Raw genomic sequence first — 24,997 nt, 5'->3', positions numbered from 1 at the left:
AATAAAGATGCAGGAATTATCAACGCACAGTTGCCTAGGGAAATCCAGATTTAGGAGCTCAGCTTCTACTAGAGGAATGGAAGGTGAAAGGTGAAGTCTCAAGCATTGGCCAGAACTGGATGAATAATATTGAACACCTGCCATGGACTGGCATATTGCTAAACAATTTTTATGTTTTATCTTATTAGACCCTTGCTATAACTCTACTAGGTAGACAGTGTTATTATCATCCTTCACACCAAAGATAAGCAAACGTAGGCACAGGGATGAAAAGGACATTAAAGCTACCGGCCCTGTGTTCAACTCAGTTTTGTTTGATCACCTTATCACTTGTACCCTTTCCACTGTGACATTCTCGCCTCCCTGTAAGGTTCAGGTCATTAATATAGGCAATGTTTTTAAAAGGTTTGGCAATGGACAAGTTCTGTGAATGCAAGTATATGAATTCAAGTGATTGGAGATTAATATAATTTAAGAACTCAATTGATAAGACTAATTTTCTATGTATTATCAGGTATGCCTCATCATAATCACCACTAGAGACAAAGTCTTAGTAAGTGGAAGACAGGGGCTGGGTAGTGGCATGAACAACCTTGACCATATGAAACATTTTCCTGGTTATGACCCAGAAGATAAGGAATTCTAACAAAAATTACATTGGAAACAAACCATGGCTCAGAAGTTTGCAGATTATATATAACATTTCTAATGGAAGAACATGGAAAATATGACAAGAAACAGTTCTATGACAAAAATGTTGTTAATTCTTGTATAATGAACTAAATATACAAGAAAACTCACTCTGGCATTCTTTACGTAGGAAAATCCACCCACGAGAAGAAAGTCTAAGGATAATAAAAAGAGAAATAGAAGAAATTGGCCCAAGAGGCCCTTAGCCAATGTATGTATATGTTGTTTGAAAGAAAGCAAACTGTAGTAGACTATAGATGTACTTATGTTGCAACTAAATCACTGGTTGTAAGTCTCTATAAAGCAAATTTCAGATTAAGGCAAGACAAATATTATTTAAAGCTCCTTTCCTCTGTCAGTTTCATGTTCTACAGTGAAATGAATTCTCTCCTGAAGAACAAAACCAGAAGCACTGACAATTGATTTTCCTTAAGGATTCAGTGTGATGTAGCTCTTTGCATAATCAGCGTTCTTTCTGTTACTTTGATTTCCATTCTGCTCTTTACCCTTCCTTTCTCACTCTTTTCTAGTTCATTATACCTAGAATAACATTACAACACCTGCTTCTCAATTATTCTAGCTCATAACTAGGAACTCATGCAACTGAGCCTACCTATTCTAGGCCTAAAAAGAGCAAAACACTGAGATGATTATAAATATTTCTCAATCTATCTCTGTCTTCCACTGCCCTAATAGACACAGATATTCAGCTTGCAGCTAACCAGTTTTAAAATTCTACCATGCAATAGACCAGTCACAGAAAGTGCTCTCAGAAAATACCCTTCCTTCCATTTATTGCAACCAAATCTTTACTGGTAAGGAAAGCAGCTTTTAAAAATGTACTGTACTACAATTTGTCAACTATTATTTAATAATGAAAACAATAAATAAAAATAAAAGAGCCTATAATCATTCAAAGTAATTCGGCCAGATTGATAACAAAGTCGAGTACCGAAGCCTTTGTCTTCTGAATATAAATTCAACCCTCTTTCATTTAAATGGCTCTTTGTGACCTGACCAAGCATGTAGTCTGAACAAGTCTCTTCACTTTAATTCAGTTTTGGCACAAATGATGTTTTGTTATGTTGTGAAGAGGTGGCTTGTTCTGTCATTTTAAGGAACTATTGGATATTGTTTGTTTTATTCATCTTTCTTTCCATAGATTTTGTATGCTCATATCATGACCTCCTCATACATACACAGTGTTGAAGGTATTAAAATAGATGAGGATTCTGCCCTCGAAGACCTTAACTTCTACGAAAAGTTTACAGTCTTAATTTGATTCTGCTGGCTGTGTTAGGAAATAGACAAGTTTAATATTTCTATGAACTTTCCACTGCTTAAAACAGATGGAATTGTTCTTTTCACCACAAATTTTGACAAAGTTGGGTGCCCCATTCTCAGCCTTGAAACTCCCTCCTTACTATTGGTCCCCAGAGATTTCTGAGACAGAGAAAAAAGCAAAATAATGTGAAAGGAAAATGAGGAAGACAGAGAAAAAGGAAAAGAAACCAAATGGATTGGAGCTCACCGATTCTGCATGGCCAATATGCACATGACTTGTGGCATGTGCATATTTATTATATGGCAGATAATTAAGTCTGTAGTATGTTCCCTGTCACCATCTCTATCATCAAATATCTCGCTATTCCTACCTCACTAAATAAATACCATTTGCTTGGCTTTACAAAAAAAGTCTAGTATTTTCTGCTCAACACTTTATGAACAATGAATCTGCACCATACTCCTGCAAGCATCTGACTTGGTCCTTACAATGGCAATGCTTAGCATTATAATCCATGTTTTCTTAAACCCATCTTAAAATAGATATGCCTTTATCATGTACCAAAATAGAAGGAATACACCCAATTAGACACAGAAACATATTCAAAATCATTGGCTCATAATATATTAATATTATTTTGTGTTCTAACATTAAACCTTGAAAAGGAAAGGTTGGAGTTTAAAAAGGTACTTTACAGAAGAGAGCAAAGGAGTGAGATTGTGTTTTTTTCCCCCTGGGTTTTGCAAGTGTGACTGAGGAATCAAAAGTTTTGTTTTGAAAAATCTGTGGCCATTTACTACTCACAAGTTTGAAAAATGAACCTTATTTTAAACTATCTTGTAAAATAATTTATTTGCATGCCATAAAATGTCCGACATTTACATTTGGCTAAACTTAACTGCAAACTCCTAAAATAGCTGTGAACAATGCAGTGGGTCATATGTAAATTAGAAAATTATATCTCCTGAATTAGCAAAACACTTTACCTTACCTTAGAGCTGCTGCTAGGGTTTAAAGCTGGAAAATCCTATGTTAAACGCTAATAACACTCTGCTAATCACTCCAAAGGATCAGTTGATGGCACTTTTTTATATTCTTATAAGGCTTTAGATATTATTGGTCCATCTAGAAAATAGGAGTCCCTGTGACAGAATAGCTCATACAACACAGCAATTGTGCTTTATCTATAGACATGGCCAAGTTTAATTTCTGCACAACTAGCCAAAATCTTTTATACAGTTCTCCACTTTGAACTGTAAAGAAATATGCTCAATATAAGCAAAACTGGCTTCAAATAAAACAGTGGTGGTCTATTAATTTAATAATGGTTTTATATTTTTCATCATAATTTATATAGTATTTTAAAATATATTATGCCATTTAATGCTTATAAAATTTCTTTGAGGGACACAGGACTGTATTTTACCATTATTAAAGATGAGGAAACAGTTTTAGAGTTTTAGTGTTTTGCCTATGTTCAGAGTGAAGTTGAGACTCAAACTTTGGTATTTTTACTCAACTTAGTATTAAGGTTGAAGTTAATCCATGGTATCTTGTCCTCTGTGAATCATAATATTTGCAATAAATCCCCAAGCTTCAAAATACAGTGTCTTTATATAAACTCAAGCCTTTTAAAGGTCTTTTCTTTTTTAAGCTTCACCTGAACATATTTTCCCTGAAGGATCTTATTCAACAAGCACTGGCAGTGTCCCACATATAACAGAAACTGTACTAGCCATGATTCATGTTGATTCTCAAATATTAGGTGAGATATATCTGTATCACCCAGAAACTGAAAAAAAACCAGCAATTCCAGACTTCATTCATTCTGAACGAGGCAGAGTTCTAGACTAGTGCATGTGGATATGTGTAGTAACTAATTCCAAGTTATCTTATCAAGAACTAAGGTTGCAAAAACTAAAATAAATAAAAAATAAAATATATATGTGTGTATATATATATAAATAGCTGAGATTGCAAACCCTGTGAAACAACAAGGCAGATCTAGATTTGAGACACAAGATCATCAATACACGTGTAATTTAGGCAAGAATGATGGGGAATTGTGATTAAATAACTTCAACAGCATAGTTTATTTACAATGTTTCTTCATTTACAATACATGTAATAAATCATGTAACAGGCAACTTTCTGCCCAAAAAGGTGAATTAAATTTCAATAGTGTGCAGTGATGGGATGGTGGATCTTAAGTGTTTAGACCACAGAAAGCATTTGTATTAATTTTCTAGGGCTGCCATAAGTAAATACCACTGACTATCTTAAACAACAGAAATTTATTTATTTATATCCATTTTTATTTTTCAGTCATGGCCTACTTCACTAACAGAAATTTATTTCCTCACAGTCCTGGACACTAGAAGTCCAAGTGCAAGTTGCCCACAGGTTTGGTTCCTTCTGAAACCTCTCTCCTTGACTTACAGATGGCCACCCTCTTGCTGCCACTTTATATGGTAGTCCCACTGCACATGCACACCACTGGGGTCTCTGGTGTGTTGAAATTTCCTCTTCTTCTAAGGACACTAGTCAGATTGGATTATGGCTCACCCTAAGTGCCTCACTTTAAGTCAATTACCTCTTTAAAGGCACTGTCTCCAATATAGTCATAGTCAGAGGTACTGTGGATTAGGGATTCAACATATGAATTTGGGTACAACAAAAATCAGCCCATACCAGTGCTCAATAAGTTTTAGTTGCTCAGTGTTTTGCCCTATTTTCCACAGCCTCCTTTACCTTACTTACTGGTACCATACAGCTCCTATGGTCTGTTTTTGCTGAGAGAGTTTACTTGCTTTAGTAAATCTGAAAACCTAAAAGCTTGTTAATGAGGATTGGTTTGTATATTGGCACTTCTAGGTAAACATCTGCATAAACATGAAGGCAGGAGTGTTTGGTGTCTCTACCATGTGGGGATTTCTGGTATGTTGCCCAACTAATGAAGATTTATTCAATGTTGTATATTTTGATATTCTTCAGATCTATCACATGGGCAACTGCCTGTTTGAGCTATACTTTGGTTTGGACCTAAATAATCTGTGTTATTTTTATGAGAGTCTTCTTGTTTTACCTTTTTGGTATTCTAGAAAATAAAATAAGAAATACCATCTTAATCTGACATTTTAAAATCATACCACATTTTTCCTCTGGAGAGAATGTTCATGCTTCATAATTTGTGGGTCCTTCTTTACTTCTAGCTTTCAAATTTTCCAAACATATTATCTCTGCTTCCTTTTCTTGCTATCAGCTTCAGTGATGAGAAAGAATTTTTCTCACTGTTTGCTTAAATTCTTCTCAGTGAGAATTCCACCATGCGGGGAAAAAATTGGGAACTATTAATGCAGTACTTCTTTTTGAATCCAACTTTTTTTAGGGTTGTACATTTCCTGCTAAACTATTATCAAGTTTCCATAATTGGTTCTGCTCTCTATCAGACCCTTCAACCTTTGTAAACCATCTGCAAGACATTTCTAAAACACACTGTCGGTAAGAAATCCAATAAAGATAGACCTGTCTGTTAACTTGATAATTATTCTTTAGAAATGCCTATGGAAAGTGCCATGTATTTTTCTTCATTTTTCCCTTTTGAAAAATGCCTTAAACTAATCTGTACTGTGCAGTTAAGTCATATTTTTATTTTGTATAGGGAACTTTTTATTTAAAAATTCACAAGGAAAAATGATATTTTTAGCTTCAGGTTTATCATCAAATTTTAACAAAAATTTTAATAACCAATATAGGTCTTTTCCATAACTTTTGTAAACTAGTAAGTATAAAAGCTAAAATTTCTACCAATTCTCAGTTGTTCTTGTTTTGGTCTAATATGTCGGTATTTACAGGGATGAAGAACCAGGAGGCCAGCTGGTCACAGATAAGTTCCACATTGACTGGGATTCTGTACTTGTCGACACGGATAATGTCATTGTAGCAAGATTTGACGGCAGAGGGAGTGGATTCCAGGGCTTGAAAATTTTGCAGGAGATTCATCGAAAGTTAGGTTCAGTAGAAGTGAAGGACCAAATAACAGCAGTGAAGTAAGTGGGTGCACATTTCCTATTGTTTTTTCTGTAATTACAGAATCCAGGTATATGATATATAATACTACTAATCCTGACTCAGAAGTTTCTATTTTAGTGATTAGTCAATTTCTTTTTCAAGCACCTATCACTCTCAGTGCTATAATAAAATAATGATCATATTTTACCTCTGGAGTTAGAATTCACTTTGGATTTATGAAAATGGGAGAGTCCTTAATTATATGACTACATTATTTATTTAAAATAATCCACAATGCTATCATTTTCCCAGTTAATTAAAATTCTAGAAGTTTCACAGATACCATTATCACACTGTCATGAAAGTGTGATCTAAGAAAGCTAGCAGGTACTCTATAATAGTACGTATAAATTAGCTATGATGTTGTTAAAATGTAGATGTTGATTCAGTAGGCCTGGAATGGGGCCCAACATTCTGCCTTTATAAAAAGCTGCCAGGTGGTACCATACTGCTGAATCATCACTTTGAGTAGTAAGACTTTGAAATATACAACCCTCCCACATAAATACAGCTACAGGCAGTAAGGAATTTCTAGTCATTGACTTTTGTTCTATGTGTGTGGGTGCCAAGTATAAATTCACATGTACATTTGACTCAAGAAGATGTGACTATATAGTTTTTCCTTTCTATTACAGATTTTTACTGAAACAGCCATACGTTGACTCCAAAAGATTAAGCATTTTTGGAAAGGTAAATAGTAGAAATGCTAACTCTACCCATCCATCTATCTGTGCATATATATGTATTGTGTATGTGTTTGTATATGTTTATATCTAATTACATCTTCATTATACTACAATTTCTCCATATTATCCTTTAAATATTCTATACATTTGGTCATTTATGAATTTAGTAACTATTGAGCATCTAGTAGGCACCTGGTGTTTAAAAATAGAACAACAGGACAAAAAGGGCTTTGTTTTCATGAAGCTTACCTTCTAGAAAGGTGAAACATAGTAAACAAATACTTGGAAAACGTAGTTTCATATAGTAATAAGTCTTGTATGGAAAACAAAAAATAATTGATAGACAGAAGGTAACTGCAGGAAGGGCCAGTGTTATCAGACTGAGTGGACAAGTAAGATCCTTCTAATGAGATGACATTTAGGCCAATACCTAAATAACAGAAGGAAGCCCACCAAACAAATCTCCTGAGGTAGAGTATTCTCCACAGAAGAAACAGCAAGTACCACAGCCTTAAGACAGACAGACACAGGCTTAGAAAATGGAAAATGACCGGTATGCATAATTACGTCTTTTGTGCTCTCTGCAAGATATTTACTTCTCATTGCAGGAACTGTTATGTCAAGTTCAACATCATTTTTATAACAGAAAAATAGACCTCATATAGATATGTACTAAGCATCTGGTTTATACACATCAGTTTGCAGCACAATGTAAGATAACAAGACGAAAGGAAGGAGACCTTGAACTCTTAGTTCAGAGCCAAAGCAAATTCTTGGTGTTCATAGGTTTAAACATATAATATTTTCCACTACATATAAGTAACCTTAGAGACCCATGACATGACATAACTGGTAATTTTAACTGGCATAAATTTTAGTGAGTTCATACTGATAGGTAGGTACATAAAAAACCACTTAGCAAATTAGTAAAATATAAATCATTGCATTTCACCACCATTCTCCCCCCACTTCAGACATCTGTAATACACCTGCCTTTGCTGTTTTCTATTCTTGTTGTCAGTAATAGTCAATGCATCGATAAAAACATTTTGTAAGCAATGCTCCTCCAACATAAATGCAAACAAATAAACAAATGAAAGCCCCTAGTGGTAAGATTAGTGAAAAAAAAAAGATAATGTTTAAGAAAGCAATCATTTTAAAGAAATGGAAACACTAGATACGTTAAAAAGTATATAGTGAAATCCTGTCACATGCTGCATCATTGATGAACCTTGTTGACGTTGTGCTAGGTGAAGTGAGCCAGTCACAGGGAGACAAATACTGTGTGATTCCATTTATATGAGGTATCCGATTTGGTCAAGTTCATGGAGACAGAGTGGAACGGTTGCTGCCAGGAACATGGGGGAGGTTAGGAAAAGGGGGAGTTTTTGTTTAATGGGTATACAGTTTCATATTTGCAATATGAAAAAGTTCTGGAGACCTGTTTCACAACATTGGGAATATATTTGATGCTACTGAACTGTGCACTTAAACGCAGTTAGTATGGTAAATTTTATGTTAACGTATTTTTGCTACATACAGAAAAGTGCATATAGTGGAAAACATTTTCCTCCTGAATGATTCTGATATATGCAATAATTTACAAAGGACTCGGGGCTTATTATTACAAAGCTCTACTTATTGTACACATAAATAAGCATAAAGGACAAAATGAGCTGTACTAACATTCATGAAAATTTAGAGAAGATTCAGAATATTGTAAAATGTCTCATGAAGAAAGTGAAACATGATAAGAATCTTTCAGCAGGTAGAGTGGAAGGAAAGAGTCTCCTGTAAACACAGTGTCACATGTAAGCACAGTGTCAGTGAGGAGAACATGTCTGGAGGACAGGAAATAAGGTAGTTGACTGTAATTAAGTCTCACATAGGGGAATGACAGGCAATAACAATGAGAGGCAGGGTTGGCACAGACATTAGAGGATCCTCCACAGCAACTAAGAAATAAAGGAATAAAACTCTAAGCCTCAGATTTAGAAGTTTAAAGTCTCACGGGGATTAATGAGACTCAGGACAAGTGACTCTGACAAACTAGTATATAACAGACTGACACAGGACATAAACAAATGAAAACAACAATGGATTTATTTTTTAAAATATTCCATTTTGATGAAACAAATATTCATATCTGTGACTAAATTATAAATTAGAAGTTGACCTTCTGAGCATACAAAAGAACATTGTTAGCCTCAAGATTTGCTAGATGTTGCTATCTTTTTTCTTAAACTATACTTGTTTTATTTCAATATCAAATTAGGTTATGCTAGGCTCCTAAAATGGATAATGGAGTAATGTTCTTGCTTTGTTGAATGCCTGGAAAAGCTTATTTGAATTGGGATAAGGCAGTAAAGGCATCTGGGGCTATTGCTTTCTTTGCTGGAAAAATTGTACTTAATGTTTAAATTTATTTCATCAGTAAAGGACTATCAAAATTTTTACATTTCTTCTGAAATCACTTTTAGTACTTTGAAAGAATTTTTTTTCCCCATTTCTGATAACTTTCTAAGAATACTTGTGCATTAGTCTGTTTCCATTGCTGATTGTTTCAGAGGCTGGGAAGTCCCAAGTCCAAGGAACACATCTGATGAAGTGACTTTACAGCAATGCACAGTGTCGCATGGCAGAATGGCAGAGCAGAGAGAGAGCTAACTACTCACTCCTTCTCTTTTCTCTTTTTAAAGGCCTCGGAACCATGCCCATGACTAAAGTTAAACCATCAGTGGATTAACAAGTTTACTTGAGCATGGTCCTCACAATCTAATCACCTCTTTTAGTCCCCACCTTTCAATTACTGTAATAGGATTTTCTGCCCTCATAACACTGTCAGTGGGGACCAAGCCTCCAACACATTAAACTTTGGGGGGGCACAGTTTAACCCATAGTAACTTGCAGAGAGTAATATATAATTTTCTCTTGTTGTATGTTTAATCATTTCCCTTGTGGCAGCAATGTCCCATTTTGATTCCTATTGTGGCTTATTTGTGCCTTTCTGCTTTTGCTAGAGCACTCTCTTGCTCCTGATTGCATGCATACTCTCATTATTGATCTTGCTCGTGCTCTCCCTTCTTGTCTCCCATCCATCGCTCCATCCCTCCCTGTTTTTCAAGGACCATATTTCCTAGCTTGGTTATTCTTTTCCATTTATCTTTGCTTCCCATTTCACTAATTTCTACTCTTGTCATCATTATTTTTTCTCCTACCTTTTAAACCCATTTTGCTCTTTGATTATTAAGTTGAATGTCTGGCTTATTAATTTTGCATTATTCTTTTCAAGAATAAGCATTTGAGTTATAAAATCCCTTTGAGATACTCCCTTAGGTATTTCCCACTAGTAATGAAAGGTAGCACTTTTATTAATATTTAGTATGATTATTTCTTTATTTCCAGGGTAATTCTTGCCCTTTGAACTGTTTTTATTATTTTTATTCCAAATTACATGAAATAATTTTTGGTACATTTCTGTTATTGACTCTGACTATAATAGAATTGTCAGAAATTCTTGGAAACATCAGTGGATTTATGACTTAGGAAAGGGATAATTTTTAAAACTTCCATGTGTGCCTAAAAGTTTTGGCCAGTATAATGTTCAAATTATAAACTTAGTTAATGATTTATTTTGTCCCTTTTTTCTGAGAAAGATGTGTTAAAATATTCCATTATAATGATGAACTATTAAATTTCTCCTTATTAGGTTAATTTTTGCTATATGTATTTTAAGGCTATTATTATTCAGTCCCTACATACCTTCTGGGTGAATTGAATATTTTATATTTTTTAAAGATTTTTTTTTTTGGTGTTCTATAGTTTCTCCAAGATGTGCACAATTATGTACATCTGTCTTTTAATCATGTCTGGGTTGTGTTGGGTTCTTTGAGTCTGTGCTTTGGTATCTTTCATCAATTTTGAAAAACTATAATCAATTTTCTGTTAGAATATTGCCTTAACTCCCCATCCACTTAAATGCATTAAAAATATGCTAAAATCTAACTTTAACATTCTTATTTTATAAGCTTTTTCCCATGTATTTTATCTCTGTCATTCTGTGTTTAATTCTGTATTATTCTCACATCTATACTCGAGTTTAACAATTCCGTCTTCAGTATGATTAATACGTTTTTCCATATTCATTGTGCAAATGTTTAAAAATATTTTTATTACTATAAATTCCACTAGTTTTCCTTTCCATAAAAATATTTAGTTATATTTTAATTCTTCCTTTGATGGTGTTTTCAAATGTTCATTTCTTTCAAAGTATTCAGCATTATTTGATATTTTACATCTTACTAAACAAACATCCCTTATTTTTGAGAATTTCTTTCTTCTGCCTGCTGCCTGTTGTTTCTGCTGGCTCTCAGTCATGGTGATTTTTTCCCCTAGTGTTATTCATTTATTTATGAGCTTATCTTTCTCAGAATTTATCTATGGGAATTCTTTGAAACTTATATTGCATTTCTGTTTTTTGTATTATCTTTTCATTCATTTTTAATCATTTATTAGGACGGCAAACCTAAGTGTAGACTTGTGGCTTAAATTTTTAGCCAAGATTAATTTTTCTTTTTTTTATTAGCTCAGTATAAGCTTATGACAGGAAGAAAAAACAAAACAAAACATTTTTGCCTTTTGTGCAGCATGTTTATATTTTGTCGTCTTTAGACAATCCTTCCAGGGTCAACACTTCCTCAGGGTCTACTTTAGACCTATTGTGTAGTATCTGTGTTTTGTGTATTTCATCCACTGAAGGAGCCATCATAGCAGAAGGTCAATGTCATCAGCATTTGAAAAAAAACACTGGTGTTATGCTTTGTTTACCTCTTGGGTTTTCCAACCTTCAGTTTGTCTCCATCCTCTGTGGATTCATTTCCTTTGGGACAGTTCAATATTTCATTCAAAATTATTTTTAGTTGTTTTTGGGGCTGTGCCCTTTTTTAAGCTACTATTTTATATTTTGTGGTGGTGGCAGTTGTTGTTTGGTTTTGTTTTTATTTTTCATTTGAGAGATCAACTGGGTTATCTGTTTTACTAAATGCTGGAAATATAATTGCTACATATATGTTGTTACCGTCAATGAAGCTAAAGCACGTCAACCTTGTAAGATTCCAGGCTGAGTTTAAACTCAGTGTGAAAAAATGATGTGATTCATTTGAGATATTCTGTCTGGGAATGGAATGTTGATTGGCAGCTCTAGGTCTAGGAATTTGCCATCTCTGATCAACTTCTTTCCTTTGCACTCACCAATATTTGATTAAATTTCCAGGTTCTGTTTTTTTTGTTTTTTTTTTTTTCTTTTTGGTCTAAGATTCATCCTGTTTTCATTGTGTTATTTATCTGTATCCATATCTAGCTAGCTAACTAGTTTCATTCATTATGATTGACTTTGCCAGCAGAAACCAAATTTAGTTAGACATTCTGAGGTATATATCACACTCCATAAAGCCAAAATTGTAAACTCCAAAAAACTACTGAATATATTTTGTTTTGTGTGTGATTTGTTTACTCTTTCAGAATTTGATAAGCAATTCTGATCTATGCTCTCTAACCATATAAACAGATTAAAAAATAAAATGGTAGTATTTTTAAGTATGCCTTTTGAGTCAAATGATGTTGTAGGGTCTAAGGGAAGACATCTCCATTAACCTCCAGAAAGTTCTCTGAAAAATCATCTGATAAACACAAACTAATATAAAGAAAGGCACAGCAATTTTTATTATATCATAGTTTTATGTGACATGGGAGCCTTCAGAATGACAATCTAAAGATATAGGAAAAATTGTCCATATTTATGCTTAGATTCTATAATGCAGGCTAATAATGCTAATAGACTGAGTGGGGAAACCCAGTAAGGCCTGCATATTCAGATTCTTCTTGGCCTCTCTGTGTAGTGTTTATTTCTCTGGGGTATGGGGCAGGACTCTTTCTGGAATGAGGGTCTAATGACCTCCAATCAAACAAAGTAGGTCAGAGCATTTCTTTATGGGACAGCTCCGAGACACAGAGGTGAGGGGAAGATTAGGGTATATCTGTGACCTGCCTTTGGGAAGAGGGACTCTAGTTTCTGTGGATTGACTCAGAGGAGAATGAAGCTGAGAGACAAGAGAGCAGGAGAAGGTCAGAGGAAAACTGTGCTTTTGAGGCTGCTTCTGAGGCCTTTACTTTGGGATATCACTTTCTGGGCCCCAACATATGTATTTTTAGACAATACTGGTACCTGTTTTTTATGTATTGAAATGTTAGGCCTATAAACACCTGGGAAGTATGGATTAAATTAATATACTACTTTCTAAAACTACCAAATGCATACTTGAAGAGATGAACTTCAGGCAGCATAGAAGACAACTTTTGGCTTTTTATATTCAATGTTATGTCACTATATCACAAGTATCTACTTAATATTCTACAGGTGAATAAGATTATACTAAAAAGTTGTAACTATTACCTAAAGTGGATCTTAAGGATATTTCAAGTGTTATTTGCTGTTACGATTGTTTTCTCCCATGTAGTTAAACTGGAATTCTCTTCGGTTATAAGTATGACTTTCACCTTTGCGCATCAGTGTCTTTGTTTGTGGCTTTTTACTGATTTCTAATAATAAATTCAAGCCCACATATTGCTTTATAATTCCATCTCTGATTAAGCCCCATGCAGATGTCCCTTCCTCCATGGAGCATTCACTAAATCTTTCCCACTAGCAAACACTGTTGCCTCCTGTGTACTCAGACACCACTTTGTCAGTAGCTTCTTATAGGTATTATACCATCATGCAATAGATTACATTCACTTGCATAATGGTTTTATTTTCAAGTCAGTCTATAAGCCTTGCCAAAGTATCTATGTTTTATTAGATTTTTTTTTGTTGCAAAGGTATTTGAACAGAACATATCTCATGTTGTTTGTCTCATCTGGAATCCCCTTTCCCTTCATGTATCCAAACCTTATCCTTTTTTCAAACTTCTGTTCAAATTTTCCCCTTTCCTTAAAGATTTTACCTAAATTTCAGCCCATAGAATGTTCTATAAACATCAGTAAGACCAAGGTGATTGAATATGTTATTCTAGTTATTTGAATCTTTACTGATTTTCTGTCTATTTTAAAAATCAATTAATGCAAAAGGGATACTAAAATCTTTGGCCATAGTTGTCTATTTGCTTTTTTCCCCTTTAAGTTCTATAAATTTTTTCTTCTTGTATTTCCAAGCTCTTTTATTACATATGTAATCATTTAGAATTCTTATTTTCTCTTGATGAATTGACCTCTTTATCATTAAGAAATAGCCTTCTTTACCTCTGGTTTTATTATTTCCTTAAAATCTATTTTGTCAGATTTTAATATAGCCACTACAACTTTCTTTGGATTAGTTTTAACACATTATATCTTATTCAATTCTCTACTTTTAATTTATTTATGTATTTGTATTTGAATGTGTTTCTTATAGGCAGTAAAGAGTTGCCTATAAGTTGGTTTTACCTTTTTAATCCATCTGACAGTCTCTGCATTTTAATGAATTTGTTCAGAGCTTTTACCTTTAATGTGATTGTTAATATGATCACATTTAAATCTATCATTTTGCTATTTACTTTCTATTTGTTCCATTTTTAGCTTGTTCTTTTAAAATTTTTCTAATTTTTCTATATTAAAAAACGTTTTTCTTATGATTCAGTTTGCTCCATTGTTTGCTTGTTAGTTGTAACTTTTTCTATGTTATTTTAATGGTTGTTTCAGAGCTTATAATATATACTTTTAACTGATCACAGTTAACCTGCCTGTGATATTATCCTTCCTCATATATTATATACAAACCTATTTCTTTATTCCTAGCCTTTGTGCTATAGTTGTTATACATTTTATGCTACATGTGTTATAAATCCCAAAATATATTGTTATTATTTTTGCATTTAAAAGTCATTTATTTATAAAGAGATTTAATTAAAAATTTAAATGTTTATATATTTATCCATGTGCTGTCTATTTCCAGTATTCTTAAATTCTTTGTGTAGATATAGATTTCTAACTAGTCTCACTTTTCTTTCTGCTTGAAGGACATCCTTTAAATTGTGTTTTACTGCAAGTCTGTAAGAGATGAGCTGGCAAATTTAAATCAGAAGTCAGGAAAGGTGTCACTAGAAGATCATGTTTGAGATAAGATGATGGCTACCTGGGGAATGTAAAACAAATTTAAAAATATGAGTGAATATGGAAGCTTCTTAAAACGAAAATGACAAAACAATCGTTATGAATGAAAAAATCTAATCACTGGCAAATCAATAAAATGGAGCAGGCTACACTGACTATTGAATGGTCTTGATCTATATCAAATCCAAAACAGCTTCTAACTGTCTTTAGAGTCAGTATGATAAGTCCCAATTTTTCAATCTATCTAATATGTTATTTTGAAAATTAAAATCACCATCTTTATATATAGCTAGAGCTTATATCTGATTCTTGCCCTCTTCCAGAACATATTTTGCAAGAACTCTTTTGTGATCTACTTGCATGCAGTGAATAGATATAAAATGATTGAGAGGAAGGTGAACAATTAAAATTTAATTTATTCTAAAATTTAATTTATCCCTGCCAGTGTTGATTTTCTTTTAAAAATAGAACTTATTTCTCTGAAATAAATCTAATTAGAGCAGCATTTGGGATTCAATATTTAAATGCCATGGAGAGAATTTTATTCAACATCTTTCATTATCATTAAGTCTTAGAGAGTATTTAGCTTCATTAAATCCCAAATTCTCATATTTAAAAAATAGCAAAATATAACTTTTTGTGCAGCACCAATGATTTACAACCCTTGTTGCACTGTAGAATCACATGCTGTCAGGTGCCCATTCTCCATAGGTGCTGATTGAGTTATTTTCTGGGGCATTGGTGTTTTTTCTTAAAGCTCCACTGGTCTAGTCATTGCTGGCTGAAGCTAAGAGAATATTTCTGGTAGGAATCTTTATTATATAATTATACTGTAAGAAGTTGTTAGAAAGAATGTGGACCAACAGCATAGTGTCCCCTGAAAGTTTGTTAAAAACTCCTAGGCTCCACCCTTGATCTACTGAATCAGAATCAGCATTTTAACATTCCCAGATGTTTAGAATGAAATTTCACATTGAGGCGTTGTTCTAAGATCTATCCCTCCTTTGGAAGGCACCATTCATCTCAGTTCCTGGACATAATAAGGCTCTTAGAGACATGTGAAATAGAGGTTTTAAAAAAATAAAAAATAAAAACCTAACTAAATTTAAAATAAACAACAAAAAAAGCACATAACACCAAATCATTAGTTTAGATTATTTAGATGTGGATTGGAATATTCAAGATTGAAATATTTAGCTACTCTATCAAGGTATTCAGGTTATATGAACAACCAGATCATAATCAATTGAAAGTCTGCTTGACCATCATGGAATTAAAACCAGAAGAGTTACGTGCATCACCTAAATTGTGTGACACATTCCTCAAAATGGAAATCATCCTGCCTGCAGGCAGTACAGTCAACTCTTTGTATCCATAGGTTCCAAGTCTGTGGATTTAACCAACTGTGGGCTGAAACTATTTTTTAAAAAATTGTGTCTATACTGAATATGTGCAGGGTTTTTTTTTTTCTCATCATTATTTCCCAAACAATACAATATAACAACTGTTTACATAGCATTTCCTTTGTATTAGGTATTATGAGTAATCTAGAGATGATTTAAGGTATAGAGAAGGATGTGCATAAGTTATACGCAGATAATACACCATTTTATGTCACGAACTTGATTTTGATATCTGTGGCAGGTCCTGGAACCAATCTCTAAGGATACCAAGGAATTACTGCACTTGACACCTCTTGGCTGCAGCACCCTGCTCTCACCCAGAAATAACAGAGAACTAGAAACAACACACTGGGAACACTCCCTCTGGAGACAGAGCTTTCAAGGGCTCTTCCCAATTTTGCTTTATTAATACCTACCTATTTTCTTGCTTTGCATGACTCAACCCACCTTTTTATATTTCTTTCTTTAGATATGTTAACACCTTTAAGCCTGCTACTTCCAAATTTTGCTAACCTAAGGTTTTTTCTGTCTCTCTCAATGAGACTGAGCAAACATACTTTGTGGTGGCTTAAATCTATAAAGGATAATTTTCTTTCCTTTATTTCCTAATTGTTGGAGAAGCTTCGCTCAGGTGTCTGAGTACTGGATATTCCAGTGTCAGAATGACATGTTATCTTAGCCATTTCAGTAACATCTAACTTCATTATGGATTTTCACATACCAAGTTTTAAAGGATGCTCCAAATAAACATAAATGAAATTCTGTTTTTCCCACTTCAAGAGTTTAGTGACAATGATCAATCCATATAAAACTGGACCACACTTGAGTAATCTGAAAATCTTTCAAAAGTAGACGTCATCATGAACCAATTGCATCAACATTTCTGGAGTTAAGGCCTGAGTGTTAATCTTTTTAAATTCCTTCCACAATATTCTGAGGTCCAGAATATTGCCAGAGTACAGCTAAAAATTAATTTCTAAAACAGACGACTCAGTAGGTCATTCACTTAGTCTAGCATTACTGTAATTGTAATCTGCTCTGGAACTTTTTCTAATCAAATCTAGCACATTTAACTAGCAACATTATTTATTATAACCCATTTTCTTCAATATTTAGTTGTGTAGCATATAGGGGAGGAAAAATAATTTTCTCCTGCACCCTTCATGGGTTGTTAGTTAGGACTCTGCAACAAAAGACAGATTAGCAAGAGAAAAACAAACAGAAGTTTAATAACATATACAGAAGCTGTCCAGTTAACTCACTTAGAGAGTGCTATGCTCGTAACACCAAGGTCATGGGTTTGGATCCCCAGACTGGCCAGCTGTCCAAAAATAAATAAACTTAAAAAATAAATTAAATTAAAAAGTAATAATAATAACATGTTTACCTCCTCTGTACGTGGGAAATAACCCAGAGAAATGAAGAAATATCTAGAGACCATCTCAAAGAGCTGTCTTAAACTTCAGGTTTAAATTCCATTGCTCTCTGAAACAAAGGAAGAAGGGTGTGAAAGTCCCTGTTAAATGAGAAAGCCAGGGAAAAGTCAGGTTTATTATGCAGACTTAAGTCTGGTGCAGAGAGAGACACACTTACAAATGAAGATTTCCTTTATAGATGTAAACTTCTCTTTCAAAAGGGCAACCTCCAACCTTTTATTCAGAACTACTGTTGTGTCTGCAGTTTCTCAAAATAACCAGTTCAAAATGATCCTTATGCCAAAAGACACATTTGCATGGCATATTCTGGTCTCCTACAGTCATATTTTGGGGTGACATGTTTTAAGCCCTATCATGAATTGAAAGAAGAGTCTATATTTTTAATGATATATTTTAAATATTCTCCTTTTCTAATTCTATGTAAACATTATTACTATTTAAATATTTTATTAAAAATATATATAAAATTTGCTTAAAATGATATATGACTTAATAAGTGCTTTATTTCTCTAGTTTCAAATTATTTGGGGCAGTTCCCAGATGTACATTATGAAATCACGGAACAAATATTTGACATTTGGTGATATATAATTAATTTTACATTTTGCTTAAAGTTATTTAAAAAGCCTTTTATATGAAAGTTTAAACAACTGTTAAAATTTTCATCTGCAAAAAGTAATTTTAGTGCATTCTTTTTCAGATCTTAGACATTATGAGACATTCTAATATGCACATTACCAAACAGTGATTAAAAGCTAAAATTATTAAAATTTCTTCAAGAATAATTGCTTTATTTATTTATTTATTTATTTATTTATTTATTTATTTATTTATTTATTTTTTGGCCAGGGGTATGGTGGCTATATTGCATCGATGATCTTAAAATCAGATGAAAAGCTTTTTAAATGTGGATCCGTGGTTGCACCTATCACAGATTTGAAGTTGTATGGTAAGAACTTCCTAACGACTGACCTAATATAATGCATTGATTTGTAGAAAACAAAATCCCAATGCAGAGAAGCTCAACTGAGCTCATTTATCATGTGTTATTAGAGTCTGTTTGAGCTGTTTATCACCTCTCTGATTCAATCGATTTTAGCATAACACTTGAGTGTGCAATGTGAAAATTAAATAATGAAATATGCTAGGCAAATGGTTTTTAGTTTATTTTTAAATTTCTGTTTTCTTGGGTCACAGCCTCAGCTTTCTCTGAAAGATACCTTGGTATGCCATCTAAGGAAGAAAGCACTTACCAGGTAACTAATTTAAAAAGAACAAAGAAAGCCTATTTTTGTTCTAAAAATTTAGAAAAAATACTTATACAGATAGGTCTGTCAATATAGATATTTGTGATTTCCATTATAGGCCTCCAGTGTTCTACATAATATTCATGGTTTAAAAGAAGAAAATATATTAATAATTCATGGAACTGCTGACAGTAAGTATTGTACTTGCTGCTGCTGTTTGATGGGGTCTAACCTTTTACAAAGGAATACATCTAAGAACTTGCTTACAGGGGCCCCTATATACCTTCTGAAGAAGAGAGCAGAGTGGCACAAATAATCAGATGCATGAGAGGCAATGGGAAGAAGGACTTCAGGGATAAGAGGAAAGGAGACCATGAACTTCAAATGGCAGCACTGCCCAATGGAACATTCTGTGATGATGAAAATATTCTGTATCTGTGCTGTTGAACACAGCAGCTTCTAGCCACTTATGGCCATATTGTGTTTAGTTTGAATTTTTTAAATTTTATATAATTTTAATTAATTTTAATTTAAATAGCCATAAGTGGCTGGTGATTATGGCTACAGTGTTATTCAGCACACCTCAAATGGAAACCAGCCTGGAAACAGAAGGATAGACAGCAGAAAGGTGCAAGCCCTGAGATGCCATTGTGGTGAGGTTACCAACTTAAATGAAGTTAAAATAAAAACATGTTTAAAAAGGCACTTTCTTATCACCTCTCACTTTTCATCACTTTAAACATTGGAAATGGATGTGATAGATAATGCTAGTAATAAATAATATTTTATATTCACAGAATCCTTTTAGGGATCAAGCCATTTATTTTATAATCCTCTGTGATACCTTACAGCAGAAGGCACAGTATTTATAGTCCCATTCACATTTGAGAAAAATCAATTTTAAGATAGAAACATATTTATCCAAGGCTACCTAGCAAGTGAGTCAAGGGAGTCAAAGTCTTGAATCAATATTTCCTAAATCTTAAACTTGTTGTTCTTGGTCACCTTGCCCTGCTTCAGTATTTTTTTGCCCATTTTACATAGAAAATCACTAAAAACATTTTGCAGCAAAGAACACACCATCTTTCCAACTTGACTTTCAAGCATGCCAGTCTGTGGTTAAATTAGAGAGCTTAGATCAGTGTTGATGTGTGTGTGTGTGTGTGTGTGTGTGTCTGTCTGTGTAAAATAAATGAATAAATGGAGGAGAACAGACAAATCTCCCTTAAGAAAAATTGCAAATAATTTGTGTACATGCTTCTCCTCGGGGAAGCAAAGCTTAACTTCTCCCCCACCACCTTTAGGGTGGGTCGTGCTTAATGGTTTGCTCTACTGTACACAAAGGGATAAAAGAAATTGACAGTGGAGAAATTTGACAGATAACCAGCTCAGCCAGGTGATTAAGGTTCATATCAACAGTGACAAGTCATGTCAATAGTGGGTACCCGTGATGTGATATAATGAGAATGGAACTTTACTTCACTTTTTGGAAGGTTTAGTCTGCAAAAGCCATAACCCCAGTCTGACCATGACAAAAAAAATCAGTCAAACCCAAATGAGGAAGATTCTGCCAAATACCTAACCAGTACTCTTCATCCCAAACAAAGAAAGTCTGAGAAATCCTCAGAGACCAGAGGAGATTAAGGAGACATGATGTCTAAATATAATGTGGTATACTGAATGGGACCCTGGAACAGTGAAAGGACACAGGAAACCCGAAGTGGACACCAAATAAAATAGGTTTAGTTAATGGAAGCAAACAAATGGTAGTTTCTTGTTTGTGACAAATGTTCCATAGTGTAAGATGGAAACTGAATGAGGGATGAACGGGGACTCTCTGCACTGTCTTTGAAACTTTCCTGAAAATCTCAAACTATTACGAAATTAAAAATCTATCCAAAAGATTTAGGTGATACAGCACCATTGCTGGATGAAACATGATGAAAGAGAGTATAGAACTTTTGAAGGACATTAGAATTTTGTTCTAAGGTATTAAAACCTTATGTATATGTTAATTACAATAATAATAAGCAGCAACTATTAAGTATTGACTATATGTCAGAAAATGTTCTAAAAGCATTTAATTTTATCTTATTGTTTTTCACAAAAATACTGTACAGTACATATTACTACTCTTCTTATTTAATAGATGGGAAAATAAATATTAGAAATTATACGAAAGTACTTCAAAAAGTTCATGGAAAGATTCGTATTGTCTTTTAGTTCCATTTTTTCATGTATATTTTGCAGTACCCTCATATAACTTGTCAAAAAGCACAGTACGATTGATTAGTAGAAAGGGAATTTGAATCCAGGTATCGAGGCTCTTATTTACTGTGCTCTGAAGCCTCAGTTTTGTGAATAAATTATATTCGAGGTTAAATTATTTTATGTCTAACCATCACTCTGGAATATATTAGCGCTATTACAAATTTCTCCATCAATATGTTGTAGCTATTAGAGTAAATCATGTTGTTTCTGTCTGACTCACTCATTCATCAGCCTGGTGCTTCCCCAACCTGATAAAATGCAAGCAGAGGTTCAGCCCTGGTCACTTCAGAGGAAATGTAACTGTGTACACACAAGCACGCACACACACACACACACACACACACACCCCACACAACCTATAGGGGCCTGGTGGATAACAGATGCTCGGAAATTGACATTATAATACTATCATTATTAATATTATCTTCAAAAATTACCAGCAAATCAGTTCAGCCAGCCAGTCAGACCTTTAATGTTCCTGTCTAGTTACAGGAAGGGACAAATGGCAAATGTCAACAGACTTTGCACTACAAACTAAGCAGAAAAAAAATCCAGTTGGAAACTCCATTTGTACATTTATCTTTTCAGCTGTATCCATAAAGAGAAATAATGGGGTCTTTTCATATTTTTCTGTAATAAACGAATGAGTTATATAAGGGAACATTTTACCTCAATCATTACCCCCATTAATTTGCATTTCTAGTAGCTTACATTAACAGAGTAATTTGTACTTATTTAGAGTTGATGTGGTTATTTTTCCATCAAGTACAATAGGAAAATGTTAAAAAAAGACCTTGGCTATATTTTTAAAATATTAAAATGATCATTTGGAATCTTTTGTTTTCTTCTGTGTAGTATGTTTATTAAGCATCATAGAATTAGAGCATTAAAAGAAGCTTAAACTATTGATAAGTCTGTCCTAGTTTTGCAAAGACAGTTAAAAATGTTAGTGTAAAAGTTATTTAGAGATACGTGGAAGTATGCAGAGTGCAGGAATGAATGGTAGCAAAGGAGCGAACTGCTGCACAGAGAGATTTAGGTGACTGGCCCAAGTCTTCATAGCTTGTTAGGCCAACACTGCTACCGAGTCCACGCTACTGTGCAGCTTATGTCAGAGTTTTGGTATTCAGGTTCAGGCAGAAAGAAGACAGAAGGAAACAGGAATAACCAGTATGTTCTACAATAAATATTTAGTCCTCAAATAATCAGATATGAACTCTCTTTTCTCAACTGTGATATTCTTTTCTATTTTAAAATAATAAGGCAGAATGCCTGAGAGTGGGCCTTAGTGATTATTAAAAAAAAAAAAAAAAAGAAATAGACCACTGGTTTGTTGTATTAATATCCAGACGAGACATTTGCTATGTTAAAATTTTTATAAGGTATAAAATATGTGAACAATTAGAAATAATAAATGGTATTCATTAAAGTAAAGCTAAGTACCATCCTGTACAGTAAGTAGGCCTTAGTCATAGATCCTGTTTTAGTTTATTTTTGTATAAAATGAAGTTCAAAGTTTTACTATTATATCTACCAACTTTCTAGTTAAAGACAGATATTTGTCTTTTAAATATGCAATGTATGTAAAGTAAAATGCTTAATCTCTCTAAGAAAATAATATGAAAAAGTCTACTTTGAATAAATGTATTTCCTTTAAATGTTATAATTTAATTTCTTGCAGCAAAAGTTCATTTCCAGCATTCAGCAGAATTAATCAAGCACCTAATAAAAGCTGGAGTGAATTATAGCATGCAGGTAAGCCACTTTTTCAGAAGAATATGTTCTTTTACCTTGGTTTTCCACTTGTGAGTATAGCTTCTGTATTACTCCATCCTCCATGCTATTAATTTTTACTATATTTTTTAGGTACCAAAGATGTGCTTTTCATTTCTAATTACATTGAGAATGTAAATCAGCTCAAGTTTTATAAGTGAATTGCATAATCCCTTTTAAAAATGTCCTTTTCTCCTGAGACTTTTATTATATCACTAATATTGAATTCTTTTAAGAGAATGATTTTCTATTTTCTTTCTTGTCCTTTTTGTCTTTTCTTCACTTTCCATCACTCTTATTAGAAAGCAGAAGAAAAAAAAGTATTGGGGGGAAATACTCTAACAAAGTAGAAGAGGACAAAACCTATTTACATTGCAATTTGCATCTGTGCATTCAAATATTTAATAAATATCTGTCAAAAAGTTACTTTACAGCGGTCAGATACTTTATGCTATCAAGGAACTTTCATTCTGATGGAGGAATCATAGAAGAGAAAAGCTGATTTTAATTTTTCAACATTTGACTGTATCAATAATAGTTCAACATGTCTGAAACACAAAGTACCAGGTTAAGATAATGTAAGACGAAGATGTGGAGTGGGATGGCAGACAGGGCCATAAGCAATGTTGAGGAGAATGGGGCTTTACTCAGAGGGCAATGAGATACCATTTAAAAACGTTTCGCCCAGGAATTGATGGGATAATATTTGTATTTTTATTCTTATTTTAGAGAAATTGCTACTGTTATTTATGTTAGAAAGGACTTTGTCAATGTAAAAGTCACACCAGACAGTGTTAAACAGGAAAGGAAGACATTATTTAAGACTGTTGCAACAGGGGAGAGACTGAACTCAACTCTGTTAAAACAAAAAGCTGGAGAATTTGTAAGAGCCAGGGATGGGGGTGGGGAATTGTAGGCCTGCAGTGCTTGGTAATCAGCCATACCCAAATGAAAAATAAACTTTCTTGTATCTTCATAACAGGAAATCATCTGAAACTTAAAGTAAGTCTCCTACACTCCCACGGAGACTGGGAGATATGAGTGCTACCTCAATCAATGTTTACATTTCAAAGAGATGGTTCCCATATCCTTGAGAATTATGTTACCTGTGTTGTAAAACTGACAAGAGTCTAGAAGATTTACACACATTTCAAAGGGGCAGAAAAATAATACACAATTGCAAGTTTTCAGAAGTAAATACTCTAAGAAAAGGGAGGTCAGGGCCCATACTCAGGAAAAAACTGTCCAAAGTTTATTCAAGCAGAGGGCAATGTTAAAGCCATCTTAATCAATGTGAACATAGATTTGGCTAACAAATCTTTATTTAAATGCAAAAAGAAAAAAAAACTGTCTAAAATAGGGATTAATATTATTATAATTTTTTTTTTTTTTTTAGTTTTTCATAAAGAACTCATTGTTGGATTAGGGGATATTTTGGTTGGATATTGTTTTTTTAGATTCCTGTGCCATTGAGTCTAAAAGAATAAGTTCTGAGGGCCAATAACTGCTTTGGTAACTTGAAATCTTTCCCCTCAATATCTTAGGTCTACCCAGATGAAGGTTATAATGTATCTGAGAAGAGCAAATATCATCTCTATAGCACAATCCTCAGATTCTTCAGTGATTGTTTAAAGGAAGAAATAACCGTGTTACCACAGGAACCAGAAGAAGATGAATAGTGGACCCTATTTATATGGAACTGAAGAGAATATTGAAGCTCAATGAAACCTAACCAAGAGACCATAACATTGTAGATGCTCCAGAATTTCAAGGGCAGCTTAAGGAGATGACACCGGAACAGCACACTCAGAGACAATGAACTAGAATTTGAATACAGACGGCCAAGTCTACTGTGTTGCCAAGGGTGCAGAACCTGTTTCTTTGTATAAGGAAGGTCAAAGGGTTGGTTTCCCGGGAGAAATTAGTTTTGCATTAAAGTAGAAGTAGTGCATGTTTTCTTCTGTTATCCCCCTGTTTGTTCTGTAACTAG

At 33.7% G+C, this 24,997-nt stretch overlaps 1 protein-coding gene across 1 annotated transcript in view; it reads left to right on the top strand.

Moving 5' to 3' along the window:
- The window catches only part of DPP10 (dipeptidyl peptidase like 10), a 686,000-nt gene extending 661,314 nt beyond the window's left edge, over positions 1 to 24,686 (top strand). The window contains exons 20-26 of the mRNA XM_063093496.1: positions 5,830 to 6,024; positions 6,682 to 6,736; positions 18,566 to 18,665; positions 18,914 to 18,972; positions 19,082 to 19,154; positions 22,916 to 22,989; positions 24,552 to 24,686. Coding sequence (XP_062949566.1) covers positions 5,830 to 6,024; positions 6,682 to 6,736; positions 18,566 to 18,665; positions 18,914 to 18,972; positions 19,082 to 19,154; positions 22,916 to 22,989; positions 24,552 to 24,686 — 691 coding nt within the window. The remainder of the gene's footprint in view (positions 1 to 5,829; positions 6,025 to 6,681; positions 6,737 to 18,565; positions 18,666 to 18,913; positions 18,973 to 19,081; positions 19,155 to 22,915; positions 22,990 to 24,551) is intronic.
- Positions 24,687 to 24,997: the final 311 nt, after the last annotated feature.

This window comes from Cynocephalus volans, chromosome 1, assembly GCF_027409185.1.
Source record: "Cynocephalus volans isolate mCynVol1 chromosome 1, mCynVol1.pri, whole genome shotgun sequence".
NCBI classification, from domain to species: domain Eukaryota; kingdom Metazoa; phylum Chordata; class Mammalia; order Dermoptera; family Cynocephalidae; genus Cynocephalus; species Cynocephalus volans.
This window is presented reverse-complemented; position numbering and strand designations above follow the sequence as displayed.